This window comes from Protopterus annectens, chromosome 10.part0 (genome assembly GCF_019279795.1).
Source record: "Protopterus annectens isolate FY-2018-M chromosome 10.part0, PAN1.0, whole genome shotgun sequence".
NCBI lineage: Eukaryota > Metazoa > Chordata > Ceratodontiformes > Protopteridae > Protopterus > Protopterus annectens.
This window is the reverse complement of record NC_056744.1, coordinates 1,082,096,910-1,082,120,723: the sequence shown is the minus strand read 5'-3', so window position 1 is coordinate 1,082,120,723 and position 23,814 is coordinate 1,082,096,910. Positions and strand designations below refer to the sequence as shown.

General features: G+C 43.0%; 1 protein-coding gene across 1 annotated transcript in view; it reads left to right on the top strand.

The window, feature by feature from the left end:
* The window catches only part of STIL (STIL centriolar assembly protein), a 1,728,658-nt gene that overhangs the window by 1,457,352 nt on the left and 247,492 nt on the right, over positions 1–23,814 (top strand). Inside the window, exon 15 of the mRNA XM_044085829.1 lies at positions 15,507–15,693. Coding sequence (XP_043941764.1) covers positions 15,507–15,693 — 187 coding nt within the window. The remainder of the gene's footprint in view (positions 1–15,506; positions 15,694–23,814) is intronic.

Sequence of the window (23,814 nt, the reverse complement as noted above, 5' to 3'; positions counted from 1 at the left end):
GGCAAATGCCCTTTTTTTCTTTGTTTGTTCTGTCCTCTTCTCATCAGTTATTCTTTACCATATGTGCAGTTCACTTTTCTTTCCTAATGTGCTGTAGAGAGAAAGATGATAATGTGGATCACTGTTGCAGTTTTAATATCTGGGAACTGTCCTACAGTCTGAGGTCTGACCAGACTTTCAGAGCCCAGCTGATGATGTTCTTCGTGTTTCACTGTCGCAGTCATTACATTTGGGTAATCTGCTGGCAGGTTGCCGTCATTCGGCCTGAATTCCAAAGTCTTGGGTCCTGCGTCTGTTGCTGTCTCCTCTTCCATGACATCAGGTCGTCAGGGATATAAAACATGCAGCTGATGCCATTTTCTCCAGTCTTAATTGCCGCGCGGTGCCCGAAGCAGAAGCATTTCGCAAGTGCCGGTCGGCCGACTACTGAAATATTCAAGTATGAGTTTCAGAACCGAAGTCTTCACTAAAGTGAAGTACCCTGTTGGGGAAACTTTTTTCTTGCTTTTTACCGATGTCAGAAAAAGTTAATAATTGTATTTACTTGTAGGAAGCAATACATCATAAGGATTTCCATTTACACTGTATTCCTTGCCTAGGCCCTGATCACAACGTGCCTGGCTGTCGGTTTTGTGCTAGATTTAACCAGCACACATTAAGCGTCGGTATATTTTTGCATCAAAGTATTTTGGAAACATATTTAACTACCCAAAAATGTCATCTGATAGTAATCAGACTACTGGAGTACATAAAAAACGCAAAGAAAAGGACAGAGAAAGGTAGTAGAGATGCAAAACCAAGGAAGCTTCTCCTAAGCCAGTCGCCAGTTCGCCGGTACTCAGTGAGTCACTTTCGCAGCGCTTGATACCCACTATCTTCGAGTCGCAGGCCTTTACCAATGCCCATGTGGAGCCTGGCATGCCCCAAGATACTCAAGGTATTGGACCGATGGATGTATCTCCCTCGGATGGGTCCAGAACCGCTGAGCAGGCACCGGCTTCCGAGGGTGTATTCAGACCTCAACATTTGTATATCAAACCGAAAGCTGCCAGACCAAAGACTAAAGCAACTTCTAAAACTAAAAAAACGATGCATGAGCCACGTGCACAGGCCTCTATGCCTAAAAAACAGATGATCAAAATGGCTGAAGACCTTATTACCTTGATCTGAGGTACCCATCCCCCTCCTGATAAGAGACCTAGGCAAGACACTGATTATGAATCTTCAGATCAGGTTTCTATTTCTTCTGATTCCTCTTAGGAATTATCTATGCCTCCCTATGAGGATTCTGATGCTGAGGAGTCTATTCCATCTGCATCTCCTCCTGAGGATTATTCATTTGGAGAAACCTTGCATACTTTGTGGGAGCTTTTTCACTGGGAGAGTCAAGACTTCTCAGAATCAATAAAGAGGCTCAGGGATTTCCTCCTTCTCCCTCAGCACAGGCCTTTAGCCATTCCCCGTTTTAGACATTGTGGATGATGTGTTTTCAGTCAATTTTGACCCCTGACTCCTTACCTCCGGCTCCCAGTAAGCCTGACAGATATTACAGGGTCCCTGACTCACATACATTTTTATTTAGAAACCCTGCTGCTGATCCTGAAACTATTTCACAGGGTCCAAAGAGAGTTAAGGCCTCAACAGCAAAAAATCCTACCCCCCACCCCCCTCAGACAGAGATTCAAGGGCACTGGACAGATGGAGAAAAAAGGTTTATACATCTGCAACCTTGGCAATCAGGGCCTTAAACTGTCGATTTCATATGCTTAAGTACCAACAACATGTTATGGGATTGCTGAAACAGAAAATGATGTTGATTTCAGATTGTGCAGAAAATAAAGAATTGCAGGAATTATTGCATGCAGCTGAACAAGTTGGAAAGCATACATTGCAATGTGGTTTTGATTCCTTAGAGGCCTCTTGCAGGGCCGCAGTTACTGGATCGGTGATTAGGAGGCATGCCTGGTTAAAGGAACAAAATTTGCCTGATCATGTTAAAGCTAAATTGCTAGATGCACCTTTACAGCATGATTCTCTGTTTGGTATTAAGGCAGAAGAGGTTTTAAAGAAAATGGAAGGCAAAGCTAAGTCTATGCAAACTGTTAGACTTCTTACAAGTGCAGCTGCCAAGATTCAGTAGACACTGGCCTACAAAAAATTGGTCCTTTCTTGTGTCAGACAGAGCTCAAAGGGGCAAATCCAGACGCCCTAAGGGTTCCAGATACCATTCGCATGATTCATACAGGTCAAAGCAATGGGGCGCTTCCACCTCCAAATCTGGAGGAGATAAAGCGCAAACCTACAGAAAGCAATCCCAATGACTTCCCTCTGCCTGCACCAAGCACTTATCTTTTGGCAGCACCCATAGGGAGAAAATTAACACTTTTTGCTCAAAATTGGCAGTTAATAACCCAGGACAAGTGGGTACTAAACATCGTATCACAGGGATACAGATTCCATTTCCACACTCTGCTAGTGGTTGGCCAGATCTGCCAATAAATCAATGGGCAGAGGCACAGAAACAGGTTACGTCCCTCATGGATATGGGGGGCCATTTAGACAGTACCAGAACAGGAAAAAGGACAAGGTTTTTACTCAAGACTGTTCTTGGTACCCAGAAAGGACAAGGCCTCGCAGCCAATACTGGATTTATCGATTTTGAACATATACCTGGACATTCCAAAATTCAAAATGCTGACTTTGCAGCAGCTTCTGCCCATGCTGGGCAAGAATGCCTGGCTGGTGACTTTAGACCTAAAAGAGGCATACCTGCATTTCCCAATAAGACAATCGTGCAGAAGATACCTCAGATTCAAGGCTGGCTTAATGCATTACCAATTCTGTGCACTGCCTTTTGGCTTATCTACTGCGCCCAGGGTCTTTACAAAGTGCCTTGCACCAGTAATTGCATTTTGCAAACAAAGAAGTATACAAATGTTTCCTTACTTGGACGACTGTCTCATTCAAGCAGAGAACAAGGACACTCTTCTTCAACATCTGGCATTTGTGAAAAAGCTTCTAACATGCCTAAGGTACACAATAAACGAAAATAAATCACATCTGGTACCCTCTCAAAAGATAACATTCCTGGGTGCAAGCTTGAATACAACTGCCCAGATGGCTTACCGCACACCAGACAAGTAAAGGCAACTGCCTACTTACTTCAAACTGATGGCAACAAAAACCCAGTCTTCTGCAAGACAAATTCTGCAGGCTCTGAGCTTCATGGCATCCTGCATCCTATTGATTCCATGTGCAAGACTGCATATGAGGAAACTTCAATGGTACCTAAAAAGGTTATGGAGTCAACATTCTCACAATCTGGAAACGATGATTCCTCTCATTCCTTGCCTGCGACAGGAGTTTCTGTGGTAGGCAAAGGCATGTCACCAAAACATGAGACGGCCATTCACTCTACCCCCTGCCAGCCAAACCATAACAACAGATGCATCAGATTATGCCGGGGGGGGGGGGGGCACATGGCAGGAAGATGCATATGGTCACCAAAACAAATGCATCTAGAAATCAACCAGAAAGAGATGCTAGCTGTTCAAAATGCCCTAACAGCCTTCAAGGACTTACTACACCCAGGACAACTACTGAAAGATGGACAACACCACAGTCATGTGGTATATAAACAAGCAAGGGGGCACACATTCATAGGTTCATACTAGGCTATCTGCCCTAGGGCATTTACAAGCCTAGCCAGAGTGTGTTTGGCTTTCGCCACCCCTTGGAATGAGTTTTCTGTGCCCTTTTTAAGGATGTGTTTACTGTGCCTCTGTCTAGTAGTGACACAGAAGTGATCCCCAGGGTAAACCTACGATCTCCCATCCACTCGTCAAGATTTTTCTTGGAGAGTCAGTGAGGGGCTCTGCCTAACATGGACTGGGATTCTATTCCAGAGTGAAGAGAGCCTCTGGATTATGAATCTGTCCCTCCAGCATGTCCTATTTATTTCTGTGCTGAGGTTCAAGTCACTCTATCGCGTAGCTCTAAGGGATTTGGATTTTCTGAGGTGGAGCATGTCCATTAATTCAGGGTTGGGCATGGCTTTGTACGTCAGGCATAGATCACCTCTGAGTAGGCGGTATGCAACTGAGTAGAGCTGGAGTTTCTTTAGCCGAGCAGCATATGGCATCTGTTTGAGTCCCTTGATCCTCTTAGTGAAGTACTTTTGGGGTCTTACTAGTTGCTGCAGGTGTCTGGTTAGGTACATCCCAAATGGGGCATTGTACTCAATTATGGGCCTGATGAGGGATGAGTAAAGGGGCACAATGACCTCCCTTGATCTAGATGTGAATCCTTTCGTGATAAGGTGGGCTATATAGAAGGTCTTCCTAACCACTTTGGCAATGTGGTTGTCAAAGGAGAGGTTACTATCAACTTGGGTCCCCAGGTCCCTAATTACTTCTTCTGTACTTAATGGATTACCTCCTATGTGGTAATTTGTAGGCACTTTGTTTTTGCCAAAGGGTATAACTATATACTTTTTGGCGTTTAGTTTAAGGCCATGGCTCTGGCACCAGTTATCCGTCTCTGAGACCCTTTTGGAGGATGCTTGTGTCAGCTGGAGAGTCAATTATGGCGCCCAGTTTGCGGTCATCTGCGAACTTGATCAGCCACAGTCCTCTCGTGTTAGCCTGTACCTCAGAAAAATATATTCCGAATGAGAGGTCCCAGGACTGAGCCCTGTGAGACGCCACTTGTAACTGGTTTAGAGTCTGACATGGCACCAGCTATTCTGACCATGTGGGTTCTGTCCTTGAGCCAGTTTGCAACCCATCTTATGACATAGGGGTTTATATTTAGGCTGGAGAGTTTGTCTACGATGCCCGAGTGGGGTATTGTGTCAAAGGCTTTTGCGAGGTCTAGGTAGGCTTTGTGGACCACCTTACCCTCATCATTGGCCTTGGTGACTGTTTCAGAGAAATCTACCAGGTTCAGGAGGCAGGATCTGCCCTTGGCAAAGCTGAATTGGGCAGGATCCAGTGTCTGTAGGTCCCCAATGTCTTTGTTTATGAGCTCCATAATGATCCTCTCCATAGCTTTGCAGACCAGGCTAGTCAGGCTTATGGGGCAGTAGTTTCCAGGGTCCGTAGAGGCGCCTCCTTTGTGGAGTGGGACTACTGTTGCTGTACGCCATTCTTTAGGTACATATCCTGTAGTAAGGCTAAGACTGAATAGCAGCTTTATGTGAAGGGTATAGCTCTTCTTGTAGTTCATGTAGCATGCAGCCCGGGACACCGTCCAGTCCCATTGATGCTGTGTTTTTTGCTTTGCAGAGGGCAGCTCTCACCTGGGCATCTGAGATGTCAGGGAGGCAACACTCTGCTAGGAGAGATATTTGTCCTTTTGGGGTGGGGGGAGTTTGCACTGAACCTGTCTGCCAGGATGTTGGCAATGTCTGTGGCTTCAGTGTATTTTTTGTTTTTATGGACTAACTCTGAGCATATCTGGGAGTTGCCACCCAGGTTTCTAACATAACTAAAGAAAGCCTTATGATTATCTTTTGTTGCTTGTGCAATTTTTCTCTCGAAAGTGGCCTTGGATGTTTTTATGAGTGATCATAGTTTTTTGCTAGTACTGATCAGAGATGCTTTCCCTTTTAGGGATTTTGCTCTATCATGTAGTAGCTTCCTCCTTCTGTTGTATAGCTTGTTTATGGCTGGGGTCCACCAGACAGGACGCCTGCCTTTGGGGGAATGTGTCTTGGTTTTATTTGGGATTGCATGATCCATGCATTCCTGAAGGTGTCCATAGAATGTGTTTGTAAAGGATTCAGCAGATAGGGCCGTGGTTTCCACTGGCCTGGAGGCCTTGAAGGATTCCACTTTGGTTTTAAGAAGTGTGAAGTTAGCTTTTGAGAAGTTCTTCATTGTGGTCTTTTGTGCTGGGGGTGGGGGCGGGATGTGGATTTCTAGTGAGATTAATTTATGGTCCGATCTTACCAATGAGGGGTATACTTCTGGTATGGAACATTGTGTTCCCATGTTGGTGCTGATCAGATCTAGTATGTTTTCCCCTCTTGTGGGAGTGGTGACCAATTGTTCCATAGCATTTGAGTTTATAAATTCTAGGAACCTCTGGGCTAGGGTGTTGGGGCTTGAGTAATGCTCCCCGTCTGTTTGGATAGTTGAAGTCCCCCAAATATGATGGTGTTTGGAGAGACCTTCATATTCTCCAGTGTCTTCAGGAAGGCCGAGTGGGGTTCCTGAGTATGAGAGGGTGGTCTGTAGCATGTTACAAACTGAAAGGCAGTTTTGCCCACTGTTAGTTGCACATGGATGGTCTCCGATGCTTCGTGCAATGCCACTAACCTGGAGGTGTGGGTGTCCTTGATGAATATGGATACTCCCCTCCTTTTGTGGTTCGGTCTGAGTTGTGGGGCCAAAAAGCATGATATGAGGTATAACCTGGTAGTGATGGGGTGCTCTCTGGAGCCTTGAACCAGGTTTCTGTCACTGCACAGACATTGATGTTCTCCATACTGAGGAGGGCTTCGAGAGCGTGAGTCGTGAGGTTTAGACTTCTGGCGTTGAGCAGCATTACCCTTAGTTTCTTTCTACTTGTGTTGTCTAAGGAGGTGGGTTTGTCTTTTGAGCCTTGCCTAAAAAAGGCAGTATGGGGGTGGCAAGAGCCTTTGCCAATATCCAAAAGCCCAGGGGGTGACAGATGCAAGCCGTCCCTTAAGAAGCAACGTGGCTCATCGAGCATGTCATCCCAGGCAGACAGATACTGGTTCCCCTTTGAATGACACCAATACTTAAGCCAGTTGTTGAAATTGATCATTTTGTCTTTATACTGAGGCATCATTCTTGGTGAGGGTAAGATGCTGCTCAAGGTCAGGGTCATACCGGCCTGGGCTACATGATCAGAGAGCTCCTCTGTCTCTTTTCATGTAGTCCAGGGAGGTACGTCTCAGGTCATTCACACCAGCATGGACAATGACTGAGTCATGTTTGTACTTGCTTTGTAGTGACCTGAGTGTTTGTGTTATGTGGCGGATTCTAGCGCCTGACAGGCAGCTCACTGTGACCTTTTCTTTGTTCAGCCTGGTGAGCGGGACGTCAGTGTCTCTGACTATAGAGTCCCCTATTACAAGTGTATCAGGTATGTTGTTGAGCCTTAAGGGCTGTGGCTGTTTGGCACACTGACTTTGTGAGCTATGTGTTGCCTGTGTTTTGTTTTGGAGTAGCGGCCGCTTGGGTGTGTGCTTTGGAGGTCTCTGCTGTTTTGGCAGATTTTCATTTTGAGCCTCCGAGTATGTTTGTGTGTTTATGTGTTTGGTCTGCAGTTGTGGTAGGACAATGTGAGACTGGATTTGTGGTGTGTGTGGTTACCTTCCCCTCCTGACTGGTTACGCTAGTACTGAGTCGAGAGACCTCAGCCTCCAGTTTGGCTGTATGGTTGCATCTCTCACATATATTTGTACTTGTTGGGACGAGGAGAGGGTTGTCTGTGTGTGTACATGAGGCAGTTGTAACATTGCCTCAAGATTCCCAGATTCACCAGCTGGACTGGAGATGAAACCAGTAACTGGCCTTTGGACAGTACCCCCTTTGCAGATTAGCCATGGCACTGTGGAACACAGCTTTGACCTACCAAATACATCTTCAAGCTCATTTCCTGCCAGGAAAACAAAACACTCTGGCAGATGACTTAAGCAGAAACCTTATGGATCCACATGAGTGGAAACTAAATCCATAAGTCTTCAGCATGACAGCAGAGAAATGGGGGAGCCCAGACACAGATCTGTTTGCCTCTCCTCAAAATTATCAATTGAAAGATTCTGCACAAGGACTTATCCAGACTAGCATGGAAAGTGGATGCCCTATCCTTCAGCTGGAAAAACCTCAGTTTACGCCTTTCCTCCTCTGCCTCTTCTCCCCAAGGTCCTCATAAAAGTCAGACAAGAGAAACCAAAGATGATACTAATTGCCCCGGACTGGCCCCACCAATACTGGTACCCAGTCCTAAGGAACTTGTCTCAATACCCAGCTTGGACCTTGCCTCAAAGACCACAGCTACTGTCCCAGCAAAACAATCAGATCCTGCACAATCAACTACAGACTCTGAACCTGGCAGCATGGTTGATCATGTAGTCATACAAACAACACCTCTCAGTAAAGCTGTGATGGATGTCATTTTGGAAGCCAGAAGGCCTAGTACTAGAAAATCTTATGCTGACAAATGGAAGAGATTCTGTGCTTGGAATCAAGCACAAGGAACTGATACAGCAGAACCAATTATTCCTCGGATATTGCAATACTTAACTGAGATGCTTGACAAAGGCTTAGCTTTCTCATCAATTAAAAATCCATCCCTCTGCCATTTCAGCTCATTACAATACAGAGCCACCAATCTTTTCTCATCCTTTACTAAAGTAGTATCTTACAGGAGCCAAAACTTTAAGGCCTCCTAGAAGATCACCATTGCCTGCATAGGACCTCAAGTATGTGTTGGAAAAGCTCACCCTGTCTTCATTTGAACCAGCTGCTACTGCTGATATAAAGTTCTTATCATGGAAAACAGCTCTGCTACTAGCAATTACTTCAGCAAGAAGAGTTTCAGAGCTACAGGCCCTCATGGCTGTAGAGCCTTTTATCATATTTTACCCAGACAGGGTATCTCTGAGGACAAATCCTACTTTTATGCCTAAGGTGGCTTCCAGTGTGGCTCTTAACGAAGCAATTCATCTGCCAAACTTTTATCCAAATCCACAGAACAAGGGGGAGGAGGGAATTCTGCATTCCTTGGACGTACACAGACAGCTAAGATTCTACTTAAGCAGGACTAAAGCTCTGAGAAAAACTGAGCAATTACTAGTGACATATGCTGCATGATCAGAGGGCAAGGCTATTTCAAAGTGGATAAACCACTGCATCCATTTCTGCTACTTACACCATGGTAAACCTGTGCCCAATGGCATTAGGTCTCATTCCACCAGAGCTGCAGCTACTTCAGCAGCCTTTCTAAGAGGAGTACCAACCAAAGACATTCTAGAGGCTGCTACTTGGAGTTCTGTTCACACCTTCACAAAGCATTATCATTTGCCTCTCTACTCTAAATCCAGGGCAGGCTTTGCCACTTCAGTTCTGCAGGGCCTTATAGCCGCTCCTAATGCTTTTTAGCTCCAGCCTCCCAGCCGTAGCTTTGGGATTCTACCCAAAATGTAATGACTGCAACAGTGAAACATGAAGAACATAGTATAGTTGTGTGCACTTACCATAAATGTAGATGTTCGAGCGTATTCACTGTTGCAGTCCAGGTTACCCTCCTGCCATCCCCCTGTCATTCTGGAGTTTATCTTTCCTTCTCTATCTTCTGCAACCTATGTGGTGTATTTGCTTGTAGATGAAGGTAAAATTTATATTGATGCATGTATGTGGGTGTGTGTGTGTATATATACATACATACATATATATACACACACATATATATATATATATATATATATATATATATATATATATATATATATATATATATATATATATATAATTTTTTTTTTTTTTTTTTTTTTTTTTGCTACCTTTTTGGGGGCACCTGACAATCGGGGGCAAGAAAAACTGAAGTAAATGGTGTTGGCTGCATGTTTTATACCCCTGATGACCTGACGTCATGGAAGAGGAGACAGCAACCGATTCAGGACCCAAGACTTTGGAATTCAGGCCGACTGAGGGCAACCTGCCAGCAGATTACCCAAATGTAATGACTGCAACAGTGAATGCACTCGAACATCTGTACTTTGCCTTTATCTCCACTCCCTTCATGTAGTTGGTATAAAAGTCATGTCCTCCTATACCATCTTCATCTGTTCATTGGATCGCTACTGCAGTAATGCTGGTAGATGGTATGTATTCTGCCAAAGATACCATACATCTGGCCAGTATACCAATGCTTAGGTGCTTCTTCAACCGCTATACATCTGACATTAGGCCTGTGAACAAAGACTACATATGAGCATGAAAATCCTCTGCAATTGTTGATGCCAGTCCAGAAAGCTTCATCTGAAGCATGGTCCACCAGCTGTAGAAAATGATCCAGTTGCCTTCATGAAAGAAAGCTAAGTGTTTTGTTGGGGGGGAGCTTTCCTCATTATTTAGCTTTTTTTTCTGACTTGAGCTTTGCTCATGTCACCTAAGAAGGGGAAATGCCTCTGTGGTAGGCAGATCCTGTATAACGATTGGCATGACCAGTGGCTTTTCTGTTTAGAATGTGGCTATAACACCAAAGGCTACTCTGTCAGGCATTTGTCCTGAAGACCCTCCGAAACAATTTATCTTAGTTAAACCTTTAATTAGAAAACTTGCAGGCTTTGGCACAAGCCATTATGCATTCAGAAGCTCCCTCATCAGATGTATATTCATAACCCAAAATGAAAACCAAGAAACTAAAAGAAGACATCACATTGGGCACACTCCAAAAAAATGATGCAACATTTTAATTGGGAGCATAAACAACTAACTAAATCTCAGAAGAGGTACAACAGTGTACTGCCCTTAAATGTTCCTATGCTTTCTACTAGCCCTCTTTTGTTTAGAAAGCACCTTTCTTTCTGCTTCTGTAGCTCCAGAGTTTCAGCCCCCTACACTAAAAAAGCCTAGCCACTGTTATAAATTCCCTCACAGTCACAAATAGCCCTGCATCTGATCCTGCAGTTACTTCTATTGACTGGTAGAGGCCATTGAAACTTTACTTCCTCAAATTCCGCACCTAATTATAAAGATAGGGCAGTGGAGTGGCACAGAAAGAGTTTAAACTTGGCTATAGTAGCTTTCTGTACTATAAATTATCAAATCCATATCATCAGTTACCAGTTATTTTTTTGGCAATATGTCCAAGTTTATTCCTAATCTCCTTGATAGTGACTTTAGATCCTGCTGTTCAAAATATGATTTATTCTACTTCTCAAGTTGGTCATCACTCCATTAAGCGGATATATGATGCTGCAGATGCTTCTTCCAAGGCATCTTTCACTGGATCTGCACTTAGGAGATTTTTCTGACTCGTATTCTAGTCACTATGTAATGATGTCAAATTTAAGTTTTTATATGCTACTTTGGATAAGGACTTGCCTCTTTGGTTCACCTTCTGATTATTCAAAAAATGGAGGAAAGGGGCAAAATTGTGTGGATTGTCAAGTTTTTATTTCCCCTGTTCCAAAATAAAAAAATTAGCCTTCCAAACCAGATCCTTTCTATTACAAAAGGACCACTCAGCAGAAAGGCAAAAACTCTTAAATGAAGTGGGAATACATGCCCAAATCTGATTTTAAAGGAGCCAAAGGACACTTCTCAGATAAATCTTCTAGTGTGGCTACCCTCTCCCCTCCTTGCCCTACCTCAGCCTTCCATTCTCCAAGCCTCTCAACAAACCTTCTGTCAAACTTCCCTTCTGGAATGCCATCACAAGGGGATTCTTGAGTATCACAAACTTTCCAAAAAGGTGGGATTACCTTCCTTCCTTAGTATAAAATTCTATAAGCATCTCCAAAGCAATGTCTAGTTCCCTCTGTTATTCCAGACCTTCATGATCAGGGTGTAATCGAACCTTTTCCTCTGCAACAAAGAGAAAAGGGGATGCTACTTCAGAATTTTCCTCCTCCCAAGGAAGGAAGGTACCTGGAGATTAATTCTGGAGTTGTTTACCCTTTAGCACCTTTTCGAGGTTCCAAAATTCAGGATGTTAACACTCCAGTCTGATTTTTTTCTCAAAGGTTTTCTAGTTACCTTGGGTCTGAATAATGTTTACCGTCATATTCCTATTCATCCAGATTCCAGGAAATTAAGATTCTGAGACTTGAGATTTCACCTTCAGTTTACTGCTTTGCATTTTGGGATTTCCAATGCTCTTAAAGAATTGACAGTGTTATAGCATTCTTCAGGAGCCAAGATATTTGCATATATCCATATCTGGACATCTTCCTGCTTCAAGCCACAGCTCTGGAGAAAATTCTCCCAAGATTTACAGTTCACTGTCAGTCTTGTCTTGAACCTAGGATTCAGTCTTTAACGTCAAGTCCAATTTTTTTCTCCCTCTGTAGTGTTCCTAGGTTGCCATCTCAACACATCTTTTGTGGTGGTCTTTGTTCCTTCAGACAAAATTCAGTTCTTAACAAATTAATTTCTATCCCTGACAGGTGTTTATCTGAGTTTTGCAATAGATTCTGAGAGCCCTGGGATACATGGCATCCCCAGTACAAATTATTCCATTTGCCAGACTGCATATGAGGAAAATTTAGTGGTGCCTAAAATGTCTTTGGTCACAACATTGTCATTCCCTGTACCTCTCTTGCCTTTGTTGGGAAGTGGATCATTCAATCCTTATTTTCCTCCTCTCGAAAGGTCTGTACATGTGCAACTGATGTGGCCTGGGGAGGATTGTTCTTAGGGTTTCAAGGTGCAAGGGCTGTGAAAAAAAAAAGGAAAGAAGCAAACATATAAACTGTAAAATAAATTAAAGCATTGATTCTGACTCTCCAATCTTCCCATTACCTTTGGTCCCTAGGAACTCTCAAGATTCTGTCTGGTAACACCCTTTTCATGTGGTACATTAGCATATGGGCGGGTACAAAATCCTACGCACTTATGCAGATTACCAGTAACTGATTGGAGTATTGCTATTCATCACAGTATGTTCCTACTGGCAGTTTAAATTCTATCAGAACAGAACAGCTTGTCAGACTAGCTGAGCAGATCCAGGGCAGACATTCATAAATGGATGTTAAGCAGAGGTCTAACTATGGATCCACCTGTTTCTTTGTGCTTTGAGGTCAAGCAGCTCTTAAACGGCATCCTGCACACTCAGTCCGGGGTCTGGGTTACTCTCTCTGTCTCCCTCCAGGTCCCAGTCAGACTCCCCCACTGGCACAGCTGTAGATTTGAGACCTCAGCCAAGTTCTCTACCACTCTGTCTGTGAAGTCCGTGCTTTGTGCCCCTGCTCCAAGCAGCTGACACACACACACTCTAAAATTTGATTTTCATGTGCATGCACACACACCTGGGAAAGGCTGACACAGATTTACTAGCTATGGTCTTTCTGCCCAGATTATAAAGTAGTTACACTGCGACCAGCCACTCCAAAGCCAGCTACTCCAAGGCTCTTACAAGGGTAGTAAATTATTCTTAGTGAAATAATATTGATACAAATGGTAGTGCTTGGCCAATGCAATAAGGTTTTCAGGAGTTGCCAGAGCTGTCAACAAGTATATATAAGTATTCTCAGAGATTAAAATATTCTCTAAAAGAGTAGCCACTATGAAAAGTTTAAATATATTTAATAATAAATAATAAAAAAAACATGAAAATACTAAATATCTCTTTACAATAAACACCAGTTTCAACCACAGGAAATATTAAAATAACACAAATGAATAGATTCACACACACACAGAAAAGCAGTCCTTAACTAATCTCACTATATTTTCCTGACTAATTTAAAGAATATGCCCTGGTCACTTGCTAGAGCAAGGCAAGATGAAGTAGTTGAGTGATCCTTCTATGTCAGATTTCCAAAACAGAGTGCCATGCGACTTCAGTCCCACCTAGTATTAAAACATCATTTTTAGTGATGGTGGATTACAGAATGGCATCACATACATCTGGTCATCTGATGTCTGATTCCCATGCTTCCCCCTTGGCTAGAAGCTGTCAGGATTTAGTACATGTGTGTCAGTAATACACACACAGAGACAAGATCTGCTTCAGCTCCTGGAAGTCATAAAATAATTTCAAACCTCCACCCTTCCGAAGTAGCCATTAGTTCACCCCAATGACAATGTAGGAAGCTTCCTAGTACAGACTTTTTGTCTCTGGCTGCATTGAGAACTGTAAGATAAAATCTTTATGGCCTACTTTAATTTCTTACTATTGTTAAAGTTTGAGATTAACGTCTCTTCCAGTATCCTCTGTTTAAACATGTACATTTAAACAGTTAAAATAATACATGTACATTTCTTTTTCTGCCCGGCAGAGCACACTGATACATTTTAACGCAAGCAACTTTACAAATAAACTTTCAACACAAGCATCTGTACAAATCAGTTTGATATCCAAATAACACGCAATTCTCTTCTAGCTTCCAGCCAGCTGTACTGGCACATACCACACATCCACTGTCCCACTTCACCTGGCATAGCTGGCAATATCTTACATCCTCACACTTACCATAAATTGGCATCTGTTTTATCCATTTTCATTCTTCCTCACTTCCCTCCCATCTATCTCCCAGCCTTGGTATCTTCAAGAAGATACCTATAGGAATTTGGATCTCATAAATTCATGGCTTGGGCCACAGAAACCCTTTATCTGTGTGACGTCGCTCCTCTGGACCAGTAATCAAGGAGCCTCAGTCCTTACCACTGACACCGGTGGGGTACATTGACTTAGAACAAAAATAGAAAGACGTCACAATCTGTTCTATTTCTTCCTGATAATATTACGTATTAGGACAGCAAACTCGATCTGAGGAGTTAGGGAAGGTATGATGCATTTTGGGAAAGGGAGAAGCTTGAGACTGTGATCCTAAAGTCTTGTGAATGTGGCCGAGACGGATCGAAGGACCCAACAGTGAGGAAGAATTAAGACAACACAGATGCCAAGTTATGGTAAGTACATAACTTCTATTTTCATCTCTCTCACCTTTGATTTTTTGTACAGATGACTGCATTCATGTTTTACTGCTCGACAATTGTCCATCAGGAAGAAATAACACTTGAGTATTCATTAAATATTTGCAAGCAACAGTACATACCTTCTATCACATTTTTAAACACTGCATATGTACTTTTCCCATACCAAATTAAAAAAAAGTGCAAAAATCTGAAACCAGTCCTGATGGCTGTCTGAATGATGTCCCCTGTCAACCAGCCCTTGCTCCATTGATGGGGAATGAATGGGCCAACTGGTCAGCTAAGGTACGAGTTTGTCTGCATGAAGTGTGGGTAAAAAAAGAGGAAAAGTATCCTCTGGGATATGCTATTTTGCTTCTTCGAGAGCAGAAGATCCTCTTGTGGCACAAGTGTTTGATGTTTTGCAATAAATGTGTGAAAAGGTTAAAATTCACAGTGTGCAACTGTGCAACATGTGGCATTGCTATAATTTCTTATTCTGATAGACAGAATCTGATATGTAGCAAGCATGGTTTTAAGGCAGCAGTGTGCAGAATTCTAATGTGTGATATCCTTGTGTGTTGCCTTGATGGATGCATACTGTTTCAAGCATGGTCTTCTAAGGGGCATCTATCTTTAAAAGTCAGATTTCATTGCAGAATATGTAATAAATGTTGCATTAAATTAGCTGTCCATTATTTTTGCTTTATTGTGGGGACTGAAGTGGTGAAAAATTGGTTCATTTTAATGATTTGTTGTTACCTGCAGTTTCCTAGAGTACGGTTTTCTCTAGTTCGCTATCTTCATGCTTGTGTAAATAGTATGTACAGTGCACAGGTATGCATTCATTTAAAGATATTGTGTGCTTTTTTTGTGTTGCATTCCCATCAGAAATGACCAAGCGTCCCACAGCACAGTGCAGAGCCCTGTACTTGGGGAGAGCATAAGCATGAGTTTGAAATTCCCACCAGAAGAGGGAGACAGTCACTTACATGAAACAAAAGAAGGAAAAGCTGAACAAGTGGTTTCCACCCAGGAGGTACTGAAAAATGATCAGAAGTTTTACCATGATTTACTGGTAAGTCATTTGTTTATATAATGTCTGTTCTGCCTTTTAAAATCACCTTGCCAGCCCCCCCCCCCCCAAAAAAAAGGTTAAATTGCATGAGGTGTATGTCACATATTGTATAGATGTTCAAACACCACAGCAAGAAAACAAACTGAAAACATTTGAAACAGTCATCACAGAGGAGCACAGTCGTTACAATAAAGTTAAATTGCTTTATTATGTGAACGCACACAGACAATTGTACAGCTGATACTGAATAGTGGCCTGTCATTTTGATTCTTAGAACCCGCCCTGAAAAAGCAGCATAGTAAGGTTAACAACTACAAACACAAACTTCAAGCTCAATTCTTAACAGTGTTCAGTTAAGACAAGACTGTAAGTTGGAGTAGGAAAGGCAACAGTATCAAAAACAGAAGTGTAAGGTGCTAAACATATAAAGTTTTAACCTGGGATTAATTGCATAACAGATTATATTAAGATCATTCCAGATGTTATTTCCATAATTTCCATACAGCTAAAGGACCCTTGATGAAAAAATACAATGTCTCAAGTTGAGTTCTTCTCATGCAGTGCTCAGTAATGATGAGTTTGACACTAAACTGATACAATGCATGGCAGATAATTTTCTTCTGACAAGTGTTACTGAATTTGAATACACAGCATGCACTTTATAGCACTTTCCTTGTTCATTTCTGAATAATTGTTATCAATGAAATTAGTACATAATTGCTTAGGCTTGAATAGAGTTACTAAACCAGAAGATACGAAGTAGGTCAGCATTTTTATCCACACAGGACAATCAGATAAAGATAATTTATGCATGGTTACTAATTTATTGCAAGTCGGGTAGGTGTTGTGCAACAGCATAAAATGTTCCTGCATATATATGGTATACAGTAAATACTTGTATGCATTATCCCAAGTAAGAGACCACTCTGGATTAATATTGACCTTATTATAGTATGAGGATTAGTATTGAAAGGCATGTGGTTCAAGCTACAAACCTATGGCTTGCCCTGCCCCTCAGCTCAATATTTCACAGCTCTGTACCTAAACAATCTTGGATCAGAAAACCAACACCTTCTCGACAAGCATAGAGCAAGTGAATCTGCTGATCAAAGTCTGTACTCTTTCTCCCTAACTAGAGTCTGGAACTGTCTACCTTTAACAATTAGTCAACCAGAATCTTTCATCCATTAAACTTAACACTAAAAGAATATTTATTAGAAGTTTGGACCTGCTCCTGCTGTAATCCTTGATAAAGACCTACTTCTCTTCTGCTTTGTACTGTTTAACTCTAGATGTTATGTTGTCCTTTCTCACCGTAATTCTTGCTGGTTGGGTTCGGAACCAAGCATCGGTTTCCTACTCAGCCTAATACAAAAGCTCGAAAGCTTCCACTGGCTCGAGGCTAACCCCTATCCCATGATGCACCAGGTAAAATACCCAGATCTCGTTTGCTGCTCAAGCGATCGAGAGGTGCTTCTGCTGGCTCGTTGGTAAGTACTTTATTTAGTTGGATTTTCTGTATTTTCTTACAAAATCCCCTTAGTTTCTCTATCCATTTGCAATAGTTTCTCTTGACCCCTTTTGTCATGTTTGTAGTGCCTTTCCCTTGTGTTAATGAGAGATCCGTTTAAGTTGGAGGGCTCTCAGCGGCCCATTTAACTTAGAGGGTCGCTCCCTTTCTGTGAGTGTTGTTTCCCTTTGGAAGAATCCGTTTAACTTAGAGGATTCTTCCTTACTAAATCTAGTTTGTTATAGTCGGTTGCTGTGTGTTTTTAAAAAATATATATATATATATATATATATATTTTTTTTTTTAATTAAGGTTTTCTTTAGAGTTAGTGCGAGTTTGCAGTTCATATTTTCCACTATATTTTCTTGGTGTGTATATTACTATAGTTAGTAAGCTCTGTAGTTTGTATTAGAGCCGTATTCCTTGGTGTTCTAATATTTAGTTTAAGGGTAGCTTGGGTTAGCATAGATAGTACAGTGCATATCATTTTAAGAATGTCTGAGGAGAAAGAACGGAAACGAACATAAGCAATCTGGTTTTAAAAAGTGTGACCAGCTTACTCAAAAAGTGTCCCTTATGGATGGTCACACTAGCTGTGTATATTGCCTCAGTGCCATCCATTTGCAAGATCCTTACACGATTTGTCATGGCTTTAGTAGTAGAGTGCTACAGGAGCGTAGAAATAAGTTGATGGTTAGAGGCTTACTTGAAAGGTACTTTCCAGGAATCTTTAGAGGTTTCTCAGAGCTCCAAGCCTACTTCTCCCTCTACTTCTCATTCAAAAGCTTCAAAGAGACCTGCTATTGCGACTCCAGTTTCGAGCCGCCAAAGAAAATTATTGCATCAGAACCAAGGGTTATTGGCTCCAACAGACCACAGTCATCCTCTTCAACTCCACCAGTGTCCACGGAGTCGGTAGAGTTACCGAGCAGGAGATGGTCTCCAATATTGGAGCCGGTCACTCCCATATTGAGATTGCCCATTCTGGAGAGGGCCAGATCTCCCTCATTATCCTCCCGTTCCTCTAGGAGCTTATCTGATGATGACATGGAGCGGGTGATGAAGAGATTGCTAAAAAAAATTCAGCAATGGCAAAAATGTTGTCATTTCCGACCCCAAAGGATTCGGGACCATCCAAGGCACCATCTCCAATTCCTCCTCTGACCTAGATTATGGTTTTGGAGCCAGAGATTGTGGATCTGATAGTAGTGTAAATGTCGAAACTGGGACCTCCTTTAGGATCATCGGTTCTGGCATCATCTTTAACTTCTTCGGGTCCTTCGGATCTCGAGGAGTCTGGGAGCCAACGCTCACCCATTGGGTCCAGGGAGGGGAGTCCGCGCAGACAGCTGTCCGATCCGGCTCTGCCACTCGGTGCCTTGGCGAGGTTGAGCTCTGCTCCTACATCGGCTTTGGAGCCACCTGCTCTGCCTCGGAGTCGATCCTTGGCATCTTCGGAGCAGAGGATCTCTTTGTTACGGAGCGAGGGGGCTTTTGAGGCTGATGGAGAGAGTGCTGTCACCCTAGACAGCTCCACTCTTGGGTCCATCTTCTCTTCCCTCACAGGTGCCGGTGTTAGTCTCTTTATCGCCCCTTCCTCCCCAGTGTAAATTTCCAGTACCTCAGGAAGCCCAGTGGGTGGCATCGTCTCCTCAGAAACTTCACCAGAGTTATCTGAGTCTGTTACATCAGATACTGATCTGGATGATCCTGAAGGGTCCCCACGGTCTCCCTCTGAGGATGTTTCTTTGGCTGACATTCTTGAAATCCTGAAACAGAGGAGGTGGCTGGAAACCTACCAACCCTTCAGAGAGCGAATTGGTGTACTTGGAGGCTTTTTGGTCTCGCCCTTCCACCTCCTGGGTGGCTCCCCCTATGACCAATTACTTAATGTCATATCTCGTAAGGCTGGACTTCCCCTGGTACAGTGGTGCCTGTTCCGTGGAGGCCGAACAAATTTATCACTGTCCCTACTGAGAAGGAGTTTCTAACCAAAGGTGTACCTGTAGATGTGATGGTGGTGGCAGCGGCCACTAAGGAGGAGTTGCCTGAGACCTTCTCATCTGTTCATCCTCCCAACAAAGAGTCACGGACTATGAACAGATATAGAAAGCATGCCTTTTCTTCAGCAGCCTTTACCCTGCAGTTGCTGAATTACCTGACCCACTTTACCAGGCTTCAAAGGGATCTCTTAAAAGAGTTAGGAGATACCCTTCAAGGTTCTGTAGCTTCGGGGACTACAAAGTTTCCTCGAAGCTCTCCACCCTCGAATCCATTGTAAACTCCTCCATGAGACTGATTTCATATGTAGCCGATGGAGCGAACAGAGCAGCAGCTAAAGGAATTTCCCTAAGGAGACATTCCTGGATGCGTCTTTGTAATTTTGCCGAACCCTTCAAGTCTTTCTTTACCAATACCCCCTTTGATGGTTCATCCCTTGTTGGACCAAAGGTGAAAGATACTTTGACCAGGTGCGAGCAGGAAGGGAAAACCTTGTCTGCCATTAGAGTCCATTGTTCCTCCCCATCTAGACCTTATCCCAAAGGTCAGAAAGGTGGGAAGATGTGGTTCCGCAAGTCTCAAAAAGGTTTCTCTGACAAACGTGCTGACACTTGCCCCAGGGGCAGAGGGGGAGGTGCAAATGGAAGACTCCAACCTCTCTGCAACGCGGGTCTGCAGAATCAGGGAGACAGAGATGCATTCTCTGAGAGGCCCTTCCAGTGCTCATGAAAGGAGGCCCACCTGCTCTTGTCTGGAGGCAGTCGGGGGATGTTTGTCACTGTACCCAAACGCCTGACAAGAAATCTCCCAAGACAAGTGGGTACAGACGATCATATCCACAGGCTATTACATACCCTTTTCCACCCTCCCTCCCATAAATCAGTCCATACCAGACGTTCCACCTGGTCAAAAGGACTACGCAACACAAGTGATACTTGCAATGCTAGAAAAAGAGTCATCCAAGATGTCCTCGTAGACCAAATTGGATCTGGAACTTACTCAAGGTTCTTTTTAGTTCCAAAAAAGACAGGGGACTGGAGACCTATTCTGGATCTCAGCAAATTAAACAAATTCGTAAAGAAATCAAATTTCCGGATGGTAATACTGCAGTCAATATTCCCTTTTATAGGGAAAGACAATTAGATTTGCTCGATAGATCTCCAGGACGCATATTACCACATAAAGATGGACAAGCTGTCCAGGAGATATTTATGCTTTTGGCTGGGAGCCAGTCATTACCAGTTTCAGGCCCTGCCCTTTGGTCTCACTACAACCCCCAGAGTGGCCATCAAATGTGTGGCAGTGGTTACGGCTCACTTAAGACGTCAGGGATTCCGTGTGTTTTCATACCTAGATGACTGGCTCCTGACAACCACCACCAAGCTTCTACTTCTGCAACCGAGGGACGAAACCGGGCTTCTTTGCGCCAGGCTAGGCATTACAGTAAACTTAAAAAAATCTGCCTTGTCACCTTCACAACATATTACTTTCTTAGGCACAGAATTGGATTCAAAAGAAATGGTGGCAAAACTTACCCCCGAGAGAATTCAGTCCCCTCATCATCAAATCAGGATCTTAATGTTGAAAAGAAAAGTTAAAGCCATGGTTGTGTTACAGGTTCTGGGTACCATGGCAGCTACAATTCTTCTAGTTCCCCTAGCACGGCTGCACATGAGGGTTCTACAGTGGTTACTTTTTGCCCAGTGGTCCATGCAAGATCTTCCCTTATACTAGATAATCATTACGGAATCATGCAAGAAAGCTCTCCTCTTGTGGCTACAAACAGAACAGTTGTATTTCGGCTGCCCCTTTGTTTTTCCACAACCAACAGTAGTACTGACCACGAACACTTCCCAGATCGAGTGGGAGGGCATTATCTGGGAATGACGGTCCAAGGCTTATGGCAAGAACATGAGAGCCACTTGCACATCAATGTCCTAGAGATGAAACCGGTGCTGTATGCATTGCAGGCATTTCAAGACTATCTTCCGATGGGAACTGTTGCAATTCAGACAGACAACATGTCAGTGGTGTGGTACATAAACAAGCAAGGAGGAACCAAGTCATATCCCCTATGTCGGGAGGCACAGCGAGTGTGGCAATGGGCGGTCGCTTCTCAATGTTTTCTGATAGCAACCCATATCCCGGGGAAATCCAACGTGATAGCGGACAAACTCAGCAAAGCGATTCTGTTGCCTCACAAGTGGTCCCTAAAACCAGAAATTGCAGAAGAGATCTTCCAGAAATGGGGCCAGCCTTGCTGTGATCTTTTTGCCACCTCCATGAATGCCAAGTGCAGCAGCTACTTTGCCCTCATTCCCCCTCTGGGGAAGTCACCAAGGGATGCGCTTGTTCACGATTGGCCCCCCGGACTACTCTATGCCCCCCCCTTCCCCTTAATACCCAAAGTACTTCAGAAAGCCAGCACATTGTAAAGCACTATGATTCTCATTGCACCTTACTGGCCTCGACAAGTTTGGTTCCCCTTTCTCTGAACTCATTTGCTGGAGGAACTGTGAATTCTGGACCCAGTTCCAGACCTTTTGACCCACTCATCGGGAGCGTTCCATCTGTCCATCCAGACCCTCAAGTTGACAGCATGGCTGCTCTGATTCCATGCTTAGCCAGGTGTTACGAATTCTCCCCTGCAGTTAAACATATCTTAGTTTCTTCCCACAAACAGTCTACGGGGAAACTGTATTCAAGTAAATGGAAAAAGAGTTTCTTACTGGGCTGGTAAAGACAATATAGAAGCTTCTACGGCTCCTATTACTGCAGTTCTAGAATTTCTCTCCAATTTTTTTGAGGAAGTAGAGGGTGCAGCTACTATCAGAGTTCAATTGGCAGTCATCTCTTAATTTTCATACTGGGGAGATGGAAATGTCTATTATGTCTCACAGATTATGTAAGGCTTTTCTGAAAGGTGCATTCTTACTCAGACCCCTGATCAGAGAACCTCCAGCCCCTTGAGACGTTAATTTTGTTCCATCTGCCTTACTCTTGCCATCCTTTGAATCTGCATCATCTTGTGATCTAAAGTTTTTGTCATGAAAAACTCACTTCTTAGTTGCTATTACTTCTGTCAGAACTTCAAGCTCTATCTATACACCCTCCTTATATAGCTTTTCATAAAGACAGTGTGTCCTTAAGAACTAATCCCTCTTTCTTACCCAAAGTCTGTTCAGAAAACAATCTAAATCAGTCAATTGAATTGCCTGTGTTCTTTCCTAATTATAGTGACAAGGCAATTAGATGTACACAGACAGCTACAGTTCTATTTGCATAGGACCAAAGATTTCAGAAGGTCTGACCAGATTTTTGTGTCATTTTCAGCCAAAAAGAAAGGTTTGCCAGTTTCTAAAGTAACCTTGTGTAAATGGCTTACAGACTGCATCTCCTTCTCATATAGTAAGAATAACAGACAATTACCAGAAAAAATAAAAGGCCACTCCACAAGAGAGAGATTTCAACATCCTCTGCTTTAACAGGCTAGACTTCCTATGGACTCTATTTGTGCAGCTGCCACATGGGTGAGACCTCATACCTTTATTACTCATTACAAAGTAGATGTGGCCTCCTGGAACAGGTCTTCCTTTGGTTCCACTGTATTGAAGAGTCTTTTTTCTTGAGCCCACCCTAGGATAAAGCTGCTAGGGACACAGTCCCAACCAGCAAGAATTACGGCGAGATAGGACAACATAACGTGTACTCACCATAACGTTCCATGTTTGTTGTCCAGCTCACCTATATTCTTCCATCTCACCCTCCTTCGTTCCTGGAGGACCGGGCAGATGATCTTATAGATATGTATATAGTTATGTTGGTTTTGGAGTCTGTGATTCCTCTTTCTACAATTAGACAATACATATAAATATGTAGAATACTAATACTTTTTCGCTTGCAAACAAGATCTGGGTATTTTACCTAGTGCGTCATGGGATAGGGGTTAACCCTCGAGCTAGCAGAAGCTCTCGAGTTTTTGTATTAGGCTCAGTCGGAACCGATGCTCGGATCCGACCCCAACAAGCAAGAATATAGGCGGAATGGGCAACAAACATGGAATGTTATGGTGTGCACATAACTTCTTATTTCTTCATAAAACATTGGTGTCCCACCATTAACATGCAGTATTTTCATTACTTCTAATGTGAATACTAGGGCAATAAGTTTATATCTCTAATGGTCTACTTTTATACTGTCTTTCAATCACGTTATTTTACTGATAATAATTTGGACTGCAGCAGTGAATGCACTCTAACATCTACATTTATGGTAAGTGTACACAACTGTACTTTCTTCATTTAATGGATCAGATGTCTGCAAAAAAAAAAACAAAAATTTTTCCTTTGTACTTTCCATCCAAGTCTGGCAAGGCCTCATCTTCCAGACATTTCTTAGTACCCAAGAGACTATCCACATACCAGTTTGATATTTGTCAAAACTGAATAAGTTTGTAAACATAGTCATTCAGGATAGTGAGCCTGGAAGACCTTCTCTCATTTTTAATTCTTGGGTAGTGACTTTGGATGTGAAAAATGTCTTGATTGCGTATCTTAGAAAGTTGCCTTATGTAAGGCACCTTGCATTTGAATAATTTATTACTTTCCGTT